The sequence below is a fragment of the Gavialis gangeticus genome, unplaced genomic scaffold, assembly GCF_001723915.1.
Source record: "Gavialis gangeticus isolate Ggan-Ray unplaced genomic scaffold, GavGan_comp1, whole genome shotgun sequence".
NCBI classification, from domain to species: Eukaryota; Metazoa; Chordata; order Crocodylia; family Gavialidae; genus Gavialis; species Gavialis gangeticus.
This window is the reverse complement of record NW_017728992.1, coordinates 16205341-16222281: the sequence shown is the minus strand read 5'-3', so window position 1 is coordinate 16222281 and position 16941 is coordinate 16205341. Positions and strand designations below refer to the sequence as shown.

Genomic DNA, 16941 nt, shown 5'->3' with positions numbered 1-16941 from the left:
AGCCCCCCGGGGCGGGGCGCGGGGCACTTGCCTTGAGGGCGTCCAGCCCCATGAGGCGGCTCTTGCGGTCCTGATCCTTGAGGATGAGGAAGGGCCGCCCGTACTCGTCAAAAGCGAGGGTCCCCATGGCCGACATGGTGGCACTGCCGCCGCCCGACACCAGGCAGAGACCAAGCACACGCCGCTCCCAGCCCCGCCCCCTGCGAGTAATGTCACTCCGCGCCTGCGCAACCGCTTCCACCAGTCCGGGTTTGCCGCTCGCGACTAATGTGGCGCCCCCGCCGAACCCTTCTGGAAGCGTCGGAATGGGGGGGCGTGGCCGCTGCCCAGGCCCCGCCCTTCCTGGGGGAGATACCACTAACGGAATCGCCCGTCGCAGCCACCCCCCGGGTTCTGCAGCCTAAGGGGAGGGAGGCGGGGCCTGAGCCTTGTGTGAGCAGGGCGGGGACAGAGGTGCGGGCACTGCGTTCCCCATAAAATCTACCCGAATCATTTCCTCCCCCCCGCGCCGGATGGTATCGCCCGTCCCGCAATGCCCGGATGTAGCGGGGCCTGCAGTATCGCGAGACCTACGTGGGAGGTGAGTGGGGGGCAAGGGAGGGCTTTATAGGTGGCAACTTGAGCCATGGGTAGACTCGGGGAGATCCATGTTTGGAGCGAGCGCGTGGACTCAGCTGAAGCGGGCTGTAGCCGAATAGGGGAGTGGCTCCCTTATCTTGGGAGCAGGAAGACGCGCGGCTGTGCACCGCGCATGCACAATAGAGACGCTCAAGTTGAGTGGCCCTCCAGCCGGGCCGCTTTTTTCAAGCATGCGCAAGCACGGCATTTCAGCTAAGCGGCTCCGTGTTGTTCCGCCTCAAGGTCCCGCTCCAGGGCGGGCGGTGGCTCCTTATTGGCTCGCAGACGTTCTGGCTCCGCCCCCTGCCCTGTTCCTTGCGGTGCCCGCTATGTGGGTGCCGGGCTGCCATGAGCTCTGCCAGGAGTTGCCTCAAGTGCCCTGATGTGTCCTTCCTGGTCCTTCCCTTTTTCCCTGCTTTCAGCGCCCCCATTGCTCTCCTGAGGCCGGGGAGGTCTGCAGGCTCCCGCCCCGAGCTTGTGGCTGCCATGACAAAACTAGCAACTTGAGGATGAGGCTCAGTTCCCCCTTCCGAAATAAGTCACAGGGAATCAGTCACAGAGCAATCTCTGGGCCCTGCTGCCAGGCACAGACTGCTGTCTGCCCCTGGGTGACAAGCATGTAGGTGGCCTGCTTACAAAACTAGTTACAGCAAAGCCTGCTGGCACTGAGCCCCTCTGCCAAAGTGGTCCCAACTAGAAGCAGGCTAGAAATCAGCTTGCTGCGCCTCTTCCATCACACACGTTCCAAAATGATCTCTGTCTTGCTAGATGCTCGGTTATACCTGTATCTTCCTGCATACAATACATCCCTGAATATAGCACCTTGTTTTTTGAAAGGCAAAATAGAAAAAAAAAAAAGCTTTTTCCAGGGTTAGGGTTGCTGAGAAGAGGGATAGAGCTGACTCTTTAGCCATATCACCCTCCCTTTCTGGTTTAACTAAAGCCCAAGCTGTTGCTGAAGACTGATTGCCATGGGCTTCTTTCCAGGTGCTCCAGGGTGGAGAAGGGGGACACTTTAATTAGAGCAGCTCTAGAGCCGCTGTATTTAAAGAACCCACAGCATCACTTGTATTCAGTGTCCTGCACTTCAAAATGGTGGCAGGGGTGCTTTAACTTAAAGCTCGTTTGATGAGCTTTAGTTAAAGTGCCCCCACCACCATTTTGAAGCACAGGACACTGAATACACATGACAGAGAGGCTGTTATAGTGTGTTAATTAGCACGTGCCAGCAGACTTTATTAATCCAGCAAACATCCAGCAAGTTTATAGGTAGCTTTCTGGTTTTGAAAACAGCTGAAGAAGCTGTGAAATAAGAGACCAAGACAAATCAGCACACAGCAAAATTGCCCAAAGAAAGGTTAGTTTGATTAGGAGAACATCAAGATCATTAAAAAGGAGAGAAGATTGTTAACATCTCTGGAGTGAAGAACAATGAGCCATTAAGTCAGTTGACTCCTTCAGTAGCCCAAATACAGATTTCCCTCGCTTTATGCTGTACGTGCGTTCCTGGAAAGCAATGCATAACTCGAATTCGCATAAAGGGAACCCACTTTACAATGTAACAAATAGGGATATGTTCCAAGATCTCAACTGTACTAACCCCCAGACCTATTTCTGTCACTTTCACAAGACAATTTTGGTACTCACCAGCAGCAGACAGTACACACAAGCACTGGGCACTATCATAATGGGGATGGGAACTACAGAACCACGTGTTGCAGATAATGAGCAAGGAGAACAGAGCCACACAGGAGCCTATATTTTGGTGCTCATCACTCCCACAGTGCAATGGACAAAGCAGTTGACTGCGGGTTTCCACCACACAGATCGCATAAGAGTAAATTTACCTTGCGTATAACGAATTATTGGTATAAAAAGGGTCATTGCGTAAAAGCAAATTTGCACATACAGATCCCGCGTAAAGCGAGGGAAACGTGTACTAATACTCGAGTTGTTACACCGTGGAGCAGAATCACAGTAGGGTGCTTCTGTCTCCAGCCAGAAACTTAGCTTTTTTGCTTAAAACATGGGGGGTCTGATTTTTTGGGTAAAAGGTGTATGTTGTTTTTGAGAAAGTATGGTAATTTCAGTAAATTAGTGTTTATAGTACCAACTGGCCCTTTTAATATGTGAAAGCAAAGTGCAAGAGATCAAAAATCAAATGTCTATGTATTTTTGGTTGTTGAAATAACATAGGTACTTTATTGTTGCAGACCTAACATTTGTTAAACTACCTTTTACCACAAAATGCATACAGCATACTGATGACATAAATTTGTATGCTGTCAAGTAAAATTGTAGTGGCATTTAAAATATTTTGGGTAAAGAAAGGTACAAATTTATAGCAATTGATAGAGGATCGTTCATGATGCATTGTTGTTATGAAATCTTCATGATCAACCCAAGAGTGTCTTATTTCTCATCTGCTTATAACCACGTCCGTAAAACTTAACTGTGGAACAAAAAGGTGAGTATGTATTCAAGAGAGTACTTTTTTTTTTTAATTGTGTGTTTGTTATTGTAAGTCTCTCTTACATGATTACAAAATACCATTTCAGTATGAATGATGATTTGGGGCAGGGATGGCTAACCTGCAACCTGGGTGCTGTAAGTGGCACAGGTAACTTCCGTGTGTGTCCTGTGGCATATTGAGGAGGAAACAGGCAACACAGTGACAGGTAGGCTAGGGAGCAGCATGCAGAGCATTAGATTAGGCATGGAGCATAGGGAAGAGCAGAAAGCTGAGCAGCACATTGGGTAAGGGAGAGGGATCGGAGTGGCATTAGGGGTGCATGCAGGGCTAATTTGTGCCATGTCTGCCAAAATGTTTAGCCCCCATTGATTTGAGGAGTCTATTGCTACAGCTTTCGGTGGTTATGAGGTTACAAACTCCTTGGGTTTGTGTTTGATACAGGATCCCTGCAGGCACACAGCAGCCACCACAGGGAAGCCACTACAGCATGTCTCCGCTTGTGCAGTTTCTGGCAGGGAATGCCATGCACGCTGGGAGGCATCAGCTGGTAAAGGTGCCTCAGCAGTTGGCAGAAAGTGCAGGCACATCTGTGTATGCTTTCGGGCAAAAACCTTTTGTAATTTACAGAAGTGGTGCTGCTCTGCCAGCAGAAATAAGGGACCTTGCTGCTGCAGGGGTACTGAATGGGGCAATGCTAATGGCTTGGATGACAACACTATGTAAAGTTGGCTAGGCTGTATATATATATATCTTTGCCAAGCTGCTGGCTCCACTTTGGATTTGTGGGCTTGTTGTTACTAACTTTTTTTCTTTTCTATTCTTTACTGTTTTCAGTGTTGGCCTGACACTCTAGAGGTTGGTAGCACAGACTGAGTAGTAAGTAGGCCTTAAATGGAGGTGGCCTGGTATTCACATGCAAATGCTGGGTAAGAAGCTGGGTTTCATTGAGCAGAGCTGTCGTTCTTCCCAGCCTCCACCAGGGAAAACCTTACCTAAGCAAAAAAGTTACCCAACAGGCTTGTCAACACCCTCCCCCCACCACATTTGCCCCACAATGAGGACTAATCAGATTGTCACCTGACAGAAAGACTGGAAGTATAAAAAGGCAGGAGCTAAGATTAAGCCATGTTCATCAGCTCATAGTGTGGGGGTACTGCTGTCTTCAGGAGGGCTGGTAAGAAATATTCCTTAGTTTCTGCAGTTCTTGAGACACAGGAGAGCGCTCATGGGTTGTCTGCTCCACACTCCCCAGAGAACTGAGCAGCCCTATAGCTAGGAATCACCACACTGTGATTTTGAAGCAGTCTGGCTCCAAGGATGGAGATTCCACAATGTCTCTGAGTAACCTGTTCCAGTGTTTTACTACCTTCCTTGTGAGAGAGTTTCCCCTAATACCTAACCTACACCTCCCTTCCTGCAACTTGAGACGGTTGCTCCTTGTTCTGTCATCTGCCACCACTGAGAACAGTGTAGCTCCATCCTCTTTGGAGCCCCCCTTCTGGTAGTTGAAGGCTTCTATTAAATCTCCTCTCAGTCTTCTCTTCTCCAGACTAAATAAGCTCAGTTTGCTTAGCATATGCCTCACCATTTTCATTGCCTTTTGCTGGACAGCGTTTAGAACAGGGGTATCCAGCCTTTTTGAATGTGGGGCAGGATCATGAACTTTTTGTCACCCAGTGGGCTGGCGAGCCATATTCAAAGACCTCATGGGAAGTGGTATCACATCAGGAAGTGATGCCAAGTGACCTTTGAAACCAATGAAGTTGCAGGAAGTGACAATGAAATGGGACTGGAAATGTGGTGTAAAATCCAAAATAAAAACAATATAAAAGCAACAATGAAATAATACCAAACACTTAACTAAAATAAACACTTTTGCATAATGAAAGAAGCATAATGCAAGTCGACAGATCAAATGTGGAAAAGATATCAGCCAGAGTGGAAACTAATCAAAGGTGGAGGGATGTGGCTTGGCAGGAGACACCTGTGCAGTGCTTTGCAGCCTCCGCCACTCAGTGCCTTGCAGGAGGTGGGAGGAAGGAGGGAGCGGGGGCTCCTCAGTGCATCTGAGAGGCTGCGACAGAGACTCGCGGCTCAACTGAGCAATGGCAGCAGCTATCCCTGCTCTGCTCCATGCCTGGCTGCAGCTGCAGACACGCACAGGAGCCCCAGTCTGGGCTCATCCTCCCAGCCGCAGCCTCCCCAGGATGTGCTGGAAAGGCGCTCTCCGCTCCGCTGCCATCCACCTCACTGCCCTGGCAGCTGCGTGTGCCCGTGCCTCCCCCTACTTCCACCTTGGCCCCACGTGGCTCCGCCACTGAGCCACCGCCATTTTCTCATTGCTGATGTGCATTTCACCACTTATACAACTGCAAGCGTTATAGCGCTGGGCGCTTCTTTTTGTGTAAAAATGTCTGATGTTTGGATTCTTACTGGTCTATCTGTAGCATGCAAGGGCTAACCCTCGATTAACCTCAGCACTACATCCCAGCTAATAAACATTGCTCCTTAACTTGTTAGCTGGCCCTATGCAGCCACAGCAATGTGACTCTGATCTTCGTGATCAGAGGTCAGGAAAACAGACCTTACGACAACAGGCTGAGAGCTATGGGGCTCTTCAGCCTGGAAAAGCACAGGCTCGGGGTGATCTGATGGCCACCTATAAGTTTATCAGGGGAGTTCACCAGGATCTGGGGGAGGCTTGTTCACCAGAGCGCCCCAAGGGATGACAAGGTTGAACGGTTATAAACTCCTGCAAGACTGTTTCAGGCTGGACATAAGGAAGAATTTCTTTACTGTCCGAGCCCCCAAGATCTGGAACAGCCTGCCATCCAAAGTGGTTCAAGCACCTACTTTGAATGCCTTCAAGAGAAATTTTTTATATTTATCTTGCTGGGATCCTATGACCTCAGCTGACTTCCTGCCTCTTGGGCAGGGGGTTGGACTCGATGACCTTCCAAGGTCCCTTTCAGCCCTAATGTCTATGAAATCTATGACTGCACTGCTGGCTCTGGGACTTGAGAACAAACACAGCTAGTTTGGGGTATCTGCATGGTATTGCATTGCACTGCAGCGACATATAACATAGCACTCCCGAGAACTACAAACCAAATGAGATAAAGAGAATCCTTGTGTACTGTTTTAATCTAACTACTATGACTATTTAAACCACAATGTTATCATCCAGCTGTGCACTGCACTTTAATCACTTAATATAACATGTCTGCCCTAAAAGGAGAAAAAAAAGTTCCTCTTTTATAACAGAAAATAATTGGACTTTGATGAGAGAGAGGCTACTGATATTAGTTTCAGTAGAAAGTTTGTAATCATTAGGAACAAGAACAGTCTTTCTTTCTTCCTTTGAGGGTAGGTGTTTCATTTCTTGCTATGTGGGATTTATGTACTTAACTTCTATTTGTGTTAATGGGAGTTAAACATGTAAATTCCCTGAAACACAGATGAAAATAGATTCCTTACTGCTTAATATTTGAATGTAGTAGGTGAAGCAGAAAAGACAATTATAGAATATAGTGGGAAGAATAGATGTTAAAATTAAATTAGGACCTTATAATTTTCTCCAAGACAGTTTCATCTTTTGTTAATGTGATTTGGGAATTTATCTCCGGTTCAGAGGAAATGGAAGCTTTACATGAACTCATGTTTTTTCAAATATCTTGGTATCATCAGCAAGCACTTGCCTATTAAAATGGCGACATATTTCTGGTTTCAGATAACTTGTTACATATGCTTTTCCTTTTTTTCAGTTTCTCTTTGTAAATGTTGAAGCAAGATAGCCATCCACAAGACATCTTAGAATATGAAGTTTGATAATGACAATTCAAGAAAAAAGAACTGGGGATTGCTGGTTACTGGTATTGTTGGTGGGACACTGGCAGCACTCTATGCTGTTGTCACTCCCTTCATAACTCCAGCACTGAGAAAAATTTGCCTGCCTTTTGTTCCTGCAACTTCAACTCAGATTGAAAATGTTCTGAAAATGTTACAATGCAGAAATGGATCTCTGGTCGATATTGGTAGTGGAGATGGACGAATTGTGAGTGCTCTAAATATCCTAAATTTTGTGTATGATATTATGTTGCAGCCTTGTCCCCCTCAACCCTAGAAATTTTCAAAAAAGCCCCAGATCCCCAAGAAGAAACTCTAGTGAGTCTTGTGTAGAATTTAAGTGCCAAAATATGATTCACAAAACCCCTCCCTAACTGCTTAGGCTCCCCAAAGTCCATAGGTGCCAAAGTTTTCTTCAAAGTTCCTAAATTGCCTTAAGTTATGCCATTGCATGTGCCCAGAACTATGTTCATTTTGGCAGGGTTGACCGTTTTGTGTCTATTTCATGCCTGTGTTGAACTGGGATTCACAAATTAGACAGTTTATAAGTTGCCTGTGGGGTCTGATCCAGTAGGTCTACTGGGAACATGGTGAACATACATAGCATTGCATTCAGGGCAAAACACAGAAGCTGTGATCATTCTGAATGAAAATGGTAGTAGTGCTTGCCTTTAACAGCCATGAGGTTAGGGTGCTCTTCCAGGAAATGGGAAACCTGGATTCAGTGTTTTGCTTGACCTGAAGTGGTTCAAACCCACAAACCCATTGGCTTGTTTTGTGCCCCCAAATCAGCATGCTGCCTGTTGTGAATCCTATTCTTAGGCACCTAAGTCTCTCCACATGCTGTATGGGGAATCTGAGTACCTAACTCAGGGTTGTGAATCATGTTCCAGGTGCCAGGCACTTCAAAGGAAGGCATGATGATGTTGTGTGTTACCATACTTTATTCCCTTCGTGGATCCAGCCCAGAATTGGTGAAGCTGTTCTTAAGTGTGCAGGTCACAAACTTCAGGCTGTTATTCATTTACCTAGGAGTACCATTGGGCAGATTGTGAGAATAAGATTCTTCAAATGCTATTGTGGAAATGTGACAAAATTATTAGATTATGTGACTTGAATGCTATTTGACCAGTTTTATTCAGAAACAAAAATGTCTGCTCCTTTTCCTACTTTATATTTCTATAATTTTGTCATACAGAATTCTTAATCAAAATTTTCATGAGGCAGACACTAAAATACTTGTCAAACCTGTATTTCATACTTCTTGCAAGTTGTATGTGATGTTATATAATCTCATTAATCTTATATTGTTTTATGTCTGATCTCTGAATAATCAGAGCATGAGTGCATGGCTTTATTTATGTGTGGAACCTACAATGTTTTTTTTCATGTAACGCTGCAGGAGCTAGAAATTATTTATACTAAATACCAAAACATGCTTTCCTTACTCATTTTAATTAGGATTTATTGAGATTACTTATTATTATGATGAGCAGAATATAACCTGCAACCAGTAGCTTATTTGTGAAGCAGGTAAACAGTTTTACATATTTTAAAATTTAGAATCTAGACTACTTTGCTTAACAAAAGCAAGCTGACAATCATAATTTTTAAATCGTACATCCATTATTAAAATTGAAACAGTGGTATGCTATTCATGACAAAGATCCTGTGTAATTACCTGTAACAGAAAAGGACTGTAGTAAAAACTATTTACTTTGGCACTTTCTGCGTTAAGTGCATTGTCCCAGATTCTCAGAAGTAATTTATGTGCCTAACTCCCAACGATTGAAATCAATGGGAGTTAGACACCTGAATTACCTTTGAGGTTCCAGGTCCCCCTGTGGCAGCTGAAAAGTATGTCTGTGTGATAAAAGTGCTTGCTGAAGGCTCTATGAAGATTAGACCAAGTGTTTTTCTGTATTTGTTTAGATATTAAGCTATAAGTTGTTGCTAAAAGCCTAATTATATTTTAAGATGTAGTGAGGCCTTGTGTAAAGTAAGGCCTAGTAAATTTAGCAAAGCCTAGAAATAGTAAGGCCCTGTGGCACAGTTAAAATTACCTTATCAAAGAAATGCAAGGCTTGTACTGCTATTGGTCAGTCTATGAACAGTTGAAGAAAAAGGAATCTAAGTGGTCGTACACTATCAGTGTCCTTCAGAAGCTATACATTAGCTAAAATATTTGGAAACCATTCAGAAGGAAGATGCAGCTCTGTGAAAAGGATTAGTTAGCTGTTGCCTGGATCAGTGGGCCCGTGGACCTCACGGAACCCAAGAACTTCATTCTAGGGTCCTCCCCAGCACCCCTCAGACAGCGTTGCTCGGGGACGCCTGACCTCGCTGAACTTTGCGGAAAGAGAAGCTTACTGTGTATCAGGCATCAGAGGGACTGCTGATAAGTTACCGACATGAATTGCTTTTATCTGTCATCGTCTGTCTTGTTATTACGTGTAGTTGTGCTTTTTTACGTCAATAAATCTTTCTTACCTTTCTAGCCTCGACCACACTCTCAATCTAAATCCTCCGCAGGCGGCTGGGACACCCCCTATGTTTGTAGATGAGCACAGGCACATATACTCCGCTTTACTGCTTTTTGTCCACACCAGTTTATAGGCAAGGCACCAATGCTAGTTGCATTCTTAAATACGTGCAAATGTCATGGCAATGTTCTGGATTTGCACACCAATCTTGCAAGTGTACTTGTGTACTTAATTTATAAAGAGGAACATTTTAATTTATTTCAGTGGAAATAGTCAAGGCAGTAAAATTAAGCTTGCATGTAAAAACATCTAAATGAAAGCTCCAATCCTGAAAATAGACAAAAATAAAGGACTCCTTGATTTCTGCTCTGAATAAAATTACATTTTCTCTTACGTGCTTACTTTAAGTAAGCACAATTTTGGTTTAAACGGTGGCATGCTATAGCTTGTTGTGGTCCTTAATAAAGATTCTTTTTTGTTTCTTTGTAGGTGATAGCAGCTGCAAAAGAAGGATTCAGAGCTGTTGGTTATGAATTAAATCCCTGGCTGGTCTGGTACTCCAGATACTGTGCTTGGAGGGAAGGTGTGCATCATGATGCCAAATTTTACATTTCAGATTTATGGAAGGTATGTATTGGTTTAAAAAATTACCTATAGAAACCAAAGTACAAAATAAACTGACTGGTGAATTTAAAAAAAAGAATTTTTAAATTTAAATTTTTACATTTTAAATAAAAATATACAGCTGTTTGTGATAGTCTGTTAACATTATTTTAGCTTGCGTTTTCTAATGTGGTTAATTTAAGCACCCAAAGTTGGGAAATATGAAAGATAAGGTTGCTAAATTATGCATGCATGCATTATGTGGCAAACTTAGAAAGTCACATTATTTTTCAATCAGCTGTAAATCATAAGTTTTTTTACAACTTCTAAATACCATAGAATATGGAGTTGTGTATGTATAGTTGTGCTTGTGTGTGTGATTGTATGTATGTGTGCATACATATAGCTACGTTGTATTATTTGAAAACAGTATACGATCATTTAATTACTGCATTTACTCAAATAGAAGATGACCCTGGTTATTAGATGGCCTCCCAATAATTATATTCTATATATGGACATTTTATAAATTTGTTACAATTTTCCAAGTGTAGAATCGAATGATCAGAGGTTTGCCTTGAATTTTTCCCCCTCCCACATTTAGAGCAGGGAAAATAAATCTATGTAGTCCAGTAGCCCTTTAACTATCTGTATCCTCCCATCTTTTTCCCCTGGCAGTCCCTTCCACCTCTCATTACTGTCAGATGCTTCTGTTCCTGAGCAGACAGAAGTGAGGAGCAAATTTGAAAACAGTAACCTTGAAATTAAACATGGCTGAATGAGTTAAATCAGGCCCATGCAAATCCAACATGTCAGATCCATCATACAGGGCTGATCCAGTTCAGACATGTATGCCGCATGCGTGCCCTGGACTGCCCTGTGTGCTATTTGCAGCACGCATGCCAACTCCAGACCTGGGCACTGCATGTAGCACACACCGCCCTTTGCCTCAGCCCACCGTGTGGCACATGACACATGGGGCTAGTGTGAGTTGTTTGCTACAGGTGGCACGTAGAGCCAGTCTGGGGCACAGTCTACAAAGCTACCTAGTGTGGAGGGAAATCTTTAAGTGGCCTAAAGCTGCTGTAACGATTTCTACATGGTTTCTTGTCCTAGTCTTTGGGGCAAGGGGATGAATAGGTGGGCTAATAATTTTGATATCATCTTAGATTATACATACTCTGCATAATAAACATATTTGTAATTTTTTTATAGGTTAGATTTTCCCAGTATACAAATGTTGTTATATTTGGGGTACCTCAGATGGTAAGTCTCTCCCTGTTTTTTTAACTTATCTTTAGCTGTCTATAGTAGTCTTACACTAAACCAGTTGAAATTGCTACATTGATTTAGAAAATGAGCCCACTTAGTGTAGTAGATTTGACATTCAGTTACTTATTTTAACAGCATAATGGATTTTGGATTATTAGTATTTAATAATTATTAAGATATATTGCATCCTGCTGCTACAACTTGAAGCTTGTGAACAAAATATAAATCTCAAGTATTTAAATGTGCTTCTGAAACTCCAGTTCAGTGCCTCTCACAATCCACATTTCAATACAGTTTAGAACATTAATGCTGTGACCTTCTACATGCATCTTTAATTACTTGGAAAAATTAATGAAATGTTCAGTTGAAATTGATTGTTCTTCAGATTTTTCAGTAAGATAATTTTCAAGCAGGATGAGCAGTGACTAATTTTAGCTCAGTTCTGTGGACTGGTTGGCTGAAAATCAAAGTTCAATATTCTGTTCATGCATTCTTCAGAATTTGAAAACACCTCATTTAGTAGCATTGAAACAGCCCTCAAATGCATTTGTAAAGATTAGCAGGATGGGGTGCTTTTAGTATGATTGCTAGTTTGTAGATTATACAGGGAAATTATTTTTTTATTTTTAGAGGAAGTTGTCTATCACTCAGAAACATCAGCCTCTTTCTGAAATTATATTGCTGTTTAATATTATGAAAATGGTATTGCAAGAAAGCAACGAATTTTGTGGTATACTACATGGATGTTGTCAAACTTCATGTTCATTTTTTACTCTTTTTTTTCCCCAAGTGTTGTTGGATTTTTTTTATACTAAAATCCCTCTCATTTTAAAATAAACACTGTATTAGAGAATTGTCTTTTATGTGTTTTAAACACATTTCAAATATCCCCCGTTTCATTTCCCCATAAATGCTTTTTTTTTTGAGCTGTCTCAGTGAGATGGAATGTATGAAGAACTTTGTATCATACTGATATGGCATAGACATGTAGTCTGTAATGGGAATAATCTGTGATAAAATATTGTTGCAACATTAACAGTGAGTTGCAGGAAGAAATATAACAATATCTTCCTTCTGTTTGTCCTCTTTGTTCTTGAAGGCTGTAGTACTAAAGGTTTATCTGACTAAAGCACCGGCCACAATGCTCTCATTTTGATAATTATGTAGCTTATAATTAAATTTTATTTTTACTTTTGTTAGCATATTGAAAGGAAATGTCTCTTCGATATTTGAATGTGTTCCAGAAGTTTTATTGCATTTGTTCCCAGGAGGCTGAGATATAGACCTATATTGGTTGGTTTACTGTAGTAGTAATTTTTGTTCCAGGAGAGGGCACTAGAAGCCTTTGTTCCAAGCACATCTTTGACTTACAATACCAAGTGTATGGTTGCATGATTTTGACAAGACCATAGTGTAGTGGTTGTCTTTGCAGTTAATGTGTGAAAAAATTAGGGCACCCTTGCTGTACTGAGTGATATCATGATCACTGTCTGGTTCACTTGCTGGTACAGCTATGAATCTGCAGTTAGAAATTCTGCAGCCGCATTGCAGAATCCCTGAGGGCGAACGTGCAGATGAAGACAGACAACGTGGTAAATTAGAAGAAAACAGTTGCACAGGACAGCAAATGTCATCCAACTGAATGGAAACATTTGTTATGTAGTTTTTAATTAGTAGGGGCCTAATATGGTGTAAATTAGCCATTGGGTTATTTGATCAGTTTCAATAGCAGAGGAAAGTGCCGCAGCCTTTACAAAAAGAAAAAAAAGAAAAAATATTTTACTTCCGCAAACATTGTGTAAAATACTTCCAGTCAAAGTAATTAAGGCATGATCATATTCCACCTATTAGGGACGTAAGTGTGGTCTTATTCTGCTTTGCTAAGTCCTTGAAGAAACATTAAAGCTGCTGCTTTTGTAACATACTATCATCTTAGCCCTAAGGCCCATATACCTTTTGCATTACCTGTTTATTGGGGACTTGAGCAGAGTGGAATAAGATCACACTTAAGATTGGGCTCTTAGTTTTTGTGTGTTTGTAATTCTTGCCACATATGCAATGGGCTCAAACGTACGAAGAACTTAGGACTTCTCACAACCTGCTCTGATGTCAGAGTGGAGTTGGGAGTCTCATCATTTTGTATGATTGGACCTAGCTTTTGAACCTCTAACTTATTTTCTCTGTCTCTTTTGTATAGGTGAATATATCTTGTAAGTAGTGTTGGGCTAAACAGAAGCCATAAACATGTTACTTAGGCCCCTGGCAGGTGTTACACTTAAGATGCAGTTAACCCAGTTATTGGCGATGCATGGGAGGTGCATATGCACCCCCTGAGACAAGCACTGCTGATGCTCCTGGCAGTGCCTGCAGGCGGTTGCAACTTGCTGCTGCCTGCGGGCAGTTGCCATGCCCCGCCAGCCTCCAGGGGCACATGTCGTTCATGAACCCAGTTAATCGTGTCTTAAAGTGTAATTGGCCAGACGTTCATACAATTAATGATACAAGAAAAAGTGAAACCAGCCACAATGTTTTACAACTAGCTTGGTGGCTTCCCAGAGCCAGCTGACAAACTGTTGATTGCCAGGCACCTTTGCCAGTGTAAAGGGAGCTTGGGATCATGATCCTGGTCTCCCACTGTACTGCCAGGTAGGATGCTCTTGGGATTTGATGTCTGATCCCAAAATTGCCTGTCCTGCCATGTACATGTGACACGGCAGGAGGTGCAATTGTTGGGATCACACATCAGATCCCATCCTGCCTTTAACTGAATGACTGTCAGCTGCCTTAGTTTTGCCATTTGACATTTATAACTAACTTGCACAGCCTGGATTTAATGATCCCTGGGATACACTGAATGATCCATCCATCCATTCTTGCAAGCTTTCTGTAAAGGTACAGGTTTGATAGTGCTATGTAGGATTTGGTCAAAGTAAAAAAAGATTACATTTGTAGTAAAGGAGGGTTTAAAAAAATATTAACCAAATAGGAATTTTGACAATATTAATATAGTATAGTACATATTCAGTGTTTGGGAAAAAAAAAAAAAAAAAGCCCCCAAAACGGGCACATATGCAGCATCCACCTTTGAAAAAAGATCTAAACAGTTAATACTGTTGAGACATTTCATTTTACTAGTATAGGCCAGTTCCAGTTAAAGGATTGGAGTTATAGTTACAATATAATACATTGACTGATTTTCAAAATACTTCAGTGTAATTATGCCTGAAATTGATGGATCGTGCCAGTGTTTTGCATTTTTGTATGTTAAGACTTGTTTATTTATTTATGTGTAATGTGTGTAGCAGAATTGGCTCTTTTCATTTTGAGGTTTATGTTAGCTCAGCCTGAGATATCGAAGTCAATGTTAAATAAGCAAAATGATCAGAAAATAAAAGAATAGTAGCACAGATATTTACAGGCCTTCTTTGTTTGAACAAAATTGGAATACAGAATGCTTAAATATTTTAAAGTAATCTGTGGTAAGTCTGTGAATATCAGTGCCTCAGAGAGAATGATCCTTTTGAAACTTCAATTTATCTTTTAAAAGAATGATACATTAAAGTTATTCTGCAGCTGCAGAATGTGCTTTCAAGGTTTTGACAGTAGAAACTATTTGCAACTTTTGATAGTGTTTTTGTTGTTTTGGTTTTTTGGAGCTGGGGAAAGAATGTCTGCCTGCCACTGATGACATGAAGAGTTCTGTATAAAACCTTGTCTATTGTGTTTGTAAGAAACTTTTGGTTTCTTTTAACACAATCTTTAATTCAGCCAATGGCTTTCTAAGATGCATTATATATGTATACATTACTTATCTTTCCTTTGATACTACAGTAATTTTTAGAAAATAAAAGGCAAGTAATTTACGATGCGTGAAAAAATACATTTTTGTTGAACACAATTAGGCTGTTAATCTCACATCTACAAATATGTTTTGAGAGAAATATCTTTTCATACACTAAAAAAATGCTTAAAAGTTGTACATTATTATATGTCAGCATAACATCATCGTCCGTTTCCTGAATTGTAATAAAAATTAGCCTCTATGCTCTAGGACACAAAATGACCAGGTAGCTGAACCATTGTTTTGTGCTGGTAAGGCAGTCTTTTTTTTCTTTGGGTTTGATTATCTGCCCAGTTTCTACAAATGGATGGGAGTAGGACTGGGTGGAGCCCTAGCCCTGGGGTTGTACTTGTAAAAGGAGTAGTGCATGCTAGTCCTGTGGTATTGTTGCACATGGTGACAGTTTGGGGCCAAGGTGATTGATTTCTCTACACCATTGCTTACTCAGATGTAAGTCAGTATTTATTCACATAGTAACCACAACCCAATTTATATTAACTTGGGGTCAGAGGTATCAGAGAAGCATCAACTGTTTTAAGAGCCATCATGGGAACACTAAAGACCTTGACCTTCCCTTGACATGGGAGGGACATGGAACCTGGGACATAACAGAAGGACTTATCCTTCCCAGGGCTGTAGGCTGAAAGAGGAATCCAGTAGTGCAGGTTTTTTTCCCCTCAAACTCAGATTCCTTGCCTAGGGGATGATCTAGCTCTTACTTAAAATGATCATAAATTATAAAAATGTATGTAAATGTTAAGCATCAGAGTAAATGAAAAGCTAGCTAGGAAGAATATGATTCTGCATCATAAAAGCTTCCAAGGACTAAAACAGAGATCTTTAAACCTTGGATTTGTCTCAGGCATTTAAAATAATTCAAGAGAGAATGTTTCTGTCTTACCCGCTCAGTGGCTTTTGTTGTTGTTCTGCAGATGCCACAGTTGGAGAAAAAGCTTGAAGATGAACTCAAGCACGATGCCAGAGTCATTGCCTGCCGCTTTCCTTTCCCGCATTGGATGCCAGATTATACTACTGGAGAGGGAATAGACACTGTGTGGGCCTATGATTCAAAAAATTTTAAAGGAAGTGACAACAGATACTCAGAGATTCTGCCAATTATGCATTCCTCATAATAAAGTCAGGTTAAAAAGTGTTGTGGATGCTAACTTTGGTTCTTACACCAAAACACTCATCTTTGTCTTCAATGGCTGCGAGAGCGGCGGAATAATAACAGTAAGTATTAGCATGAATGCCGCACACCCCCAGAGGCTGTGGGGGGCCAGACAAGCTCCCGCAGGTGGCGGCAAACAGCAAGCTCCTGCAGGTGGCCATAGTGGTTTCATCAGTGGGGGCACGAGGTGAGAGCTGACCAGTGATCGGCGACTGCAATTGGGGACTGCCCACAGATGCCGCCGGCAGCATGGGCAGCGCTTTCTGCAGGGGGTGTACCGCCAAGCTTAGGGGGCTAGCCAGCATGCAGCCCCCACACTGAATCATCCTCATGCCCCAGCCAACCTTGTCAGTGTCTGTATGTGCATTGCAGTGCAGTTAACTCCACTGTAGGATAGTACTTGTGTCTGGCAGTACTATCCTATGGCAGGGTTAATTATTTTACTCCATCCTAATAGCACCGCACGTGTAGACACTGACGTTTTGCTGCAGAACTAAGGCAACTCCATAGTAAACGTCTTGTGTAGACACTCCCATTGCTTAACAAGAAGATGCATGAAAACATTTTTCACTAGTTTTTAACGTGAAAAGTTTATACAAGCAAGGTTTATTGCTGTTAAGGATCAATGTATAAA

At 42.1% G+C, this 16941-nt stretch overlaps 1 protein-coding gene across 2 annotated transcripts; it reads left to right on the top strand.

Moving 5' to 3' along the window:
* The first annotated feature begins 7 nt into the window (after positions 1–7).
* FAM173B (family with sequence similarity 173 member B) lies at positions 8–16289 on the top strand. Of its 2 annotated transcripts, none has more exons than XM_019521096.1 (5): positions 8–580; positions 6856–7145; positions 9910–10047; positions 11239–11289; positions 16069–16289. In XM_019521096.1, exons 2-5 carry the CDS (start codon positions 6909–6911, stop codon positions 16267–16269), a joined length of 627 nt encoding a protein of 208 aa, XP_019376641.1. In that variant the 5' UTR covers positions 8–580; positions 6856–6908; the 3' UTR covers positions 16270–16289. The 2 variants fall into 2 exon arrangements, with proteins under 2 accessions (XP_019376641.1, XP_019376633.1); XM_019521088.1 differs by lacking the exon at positions 8–580 and adding an exon at positions 2973–3085.
* The last annotated feature ends 652 nt before the right edge of the window (positions 16290–16941 follow it).

What these genes read in the sequence shown, in the direction of transcription:
- FAM173B (XM_019521096.1), top strand. Translation starts at nt 6,909, where the DNA reads ATGAAGTTTGATAATGACAATTCAAGAAAAAAGAACTGGGGATTGCTG. An exon ending in GTAGTGGAGATGGACGAATT is followed by an intron (nt 7,146 to 9,909) that starts GTGAGTGCTCTA and finishes GTTTCTTTGTAG; the next exon opens with GTGATAGCAGCTGCAAAAGA. An exon ending in ACATTTCAGATTTATGGAAG is followed by an intron (nt 10,048 to 11,238) that starts GTATGTATTGGT and finishes ATTTTTTTATAG; the next exon opens with GTTAGATTTTCCCAGTATAC.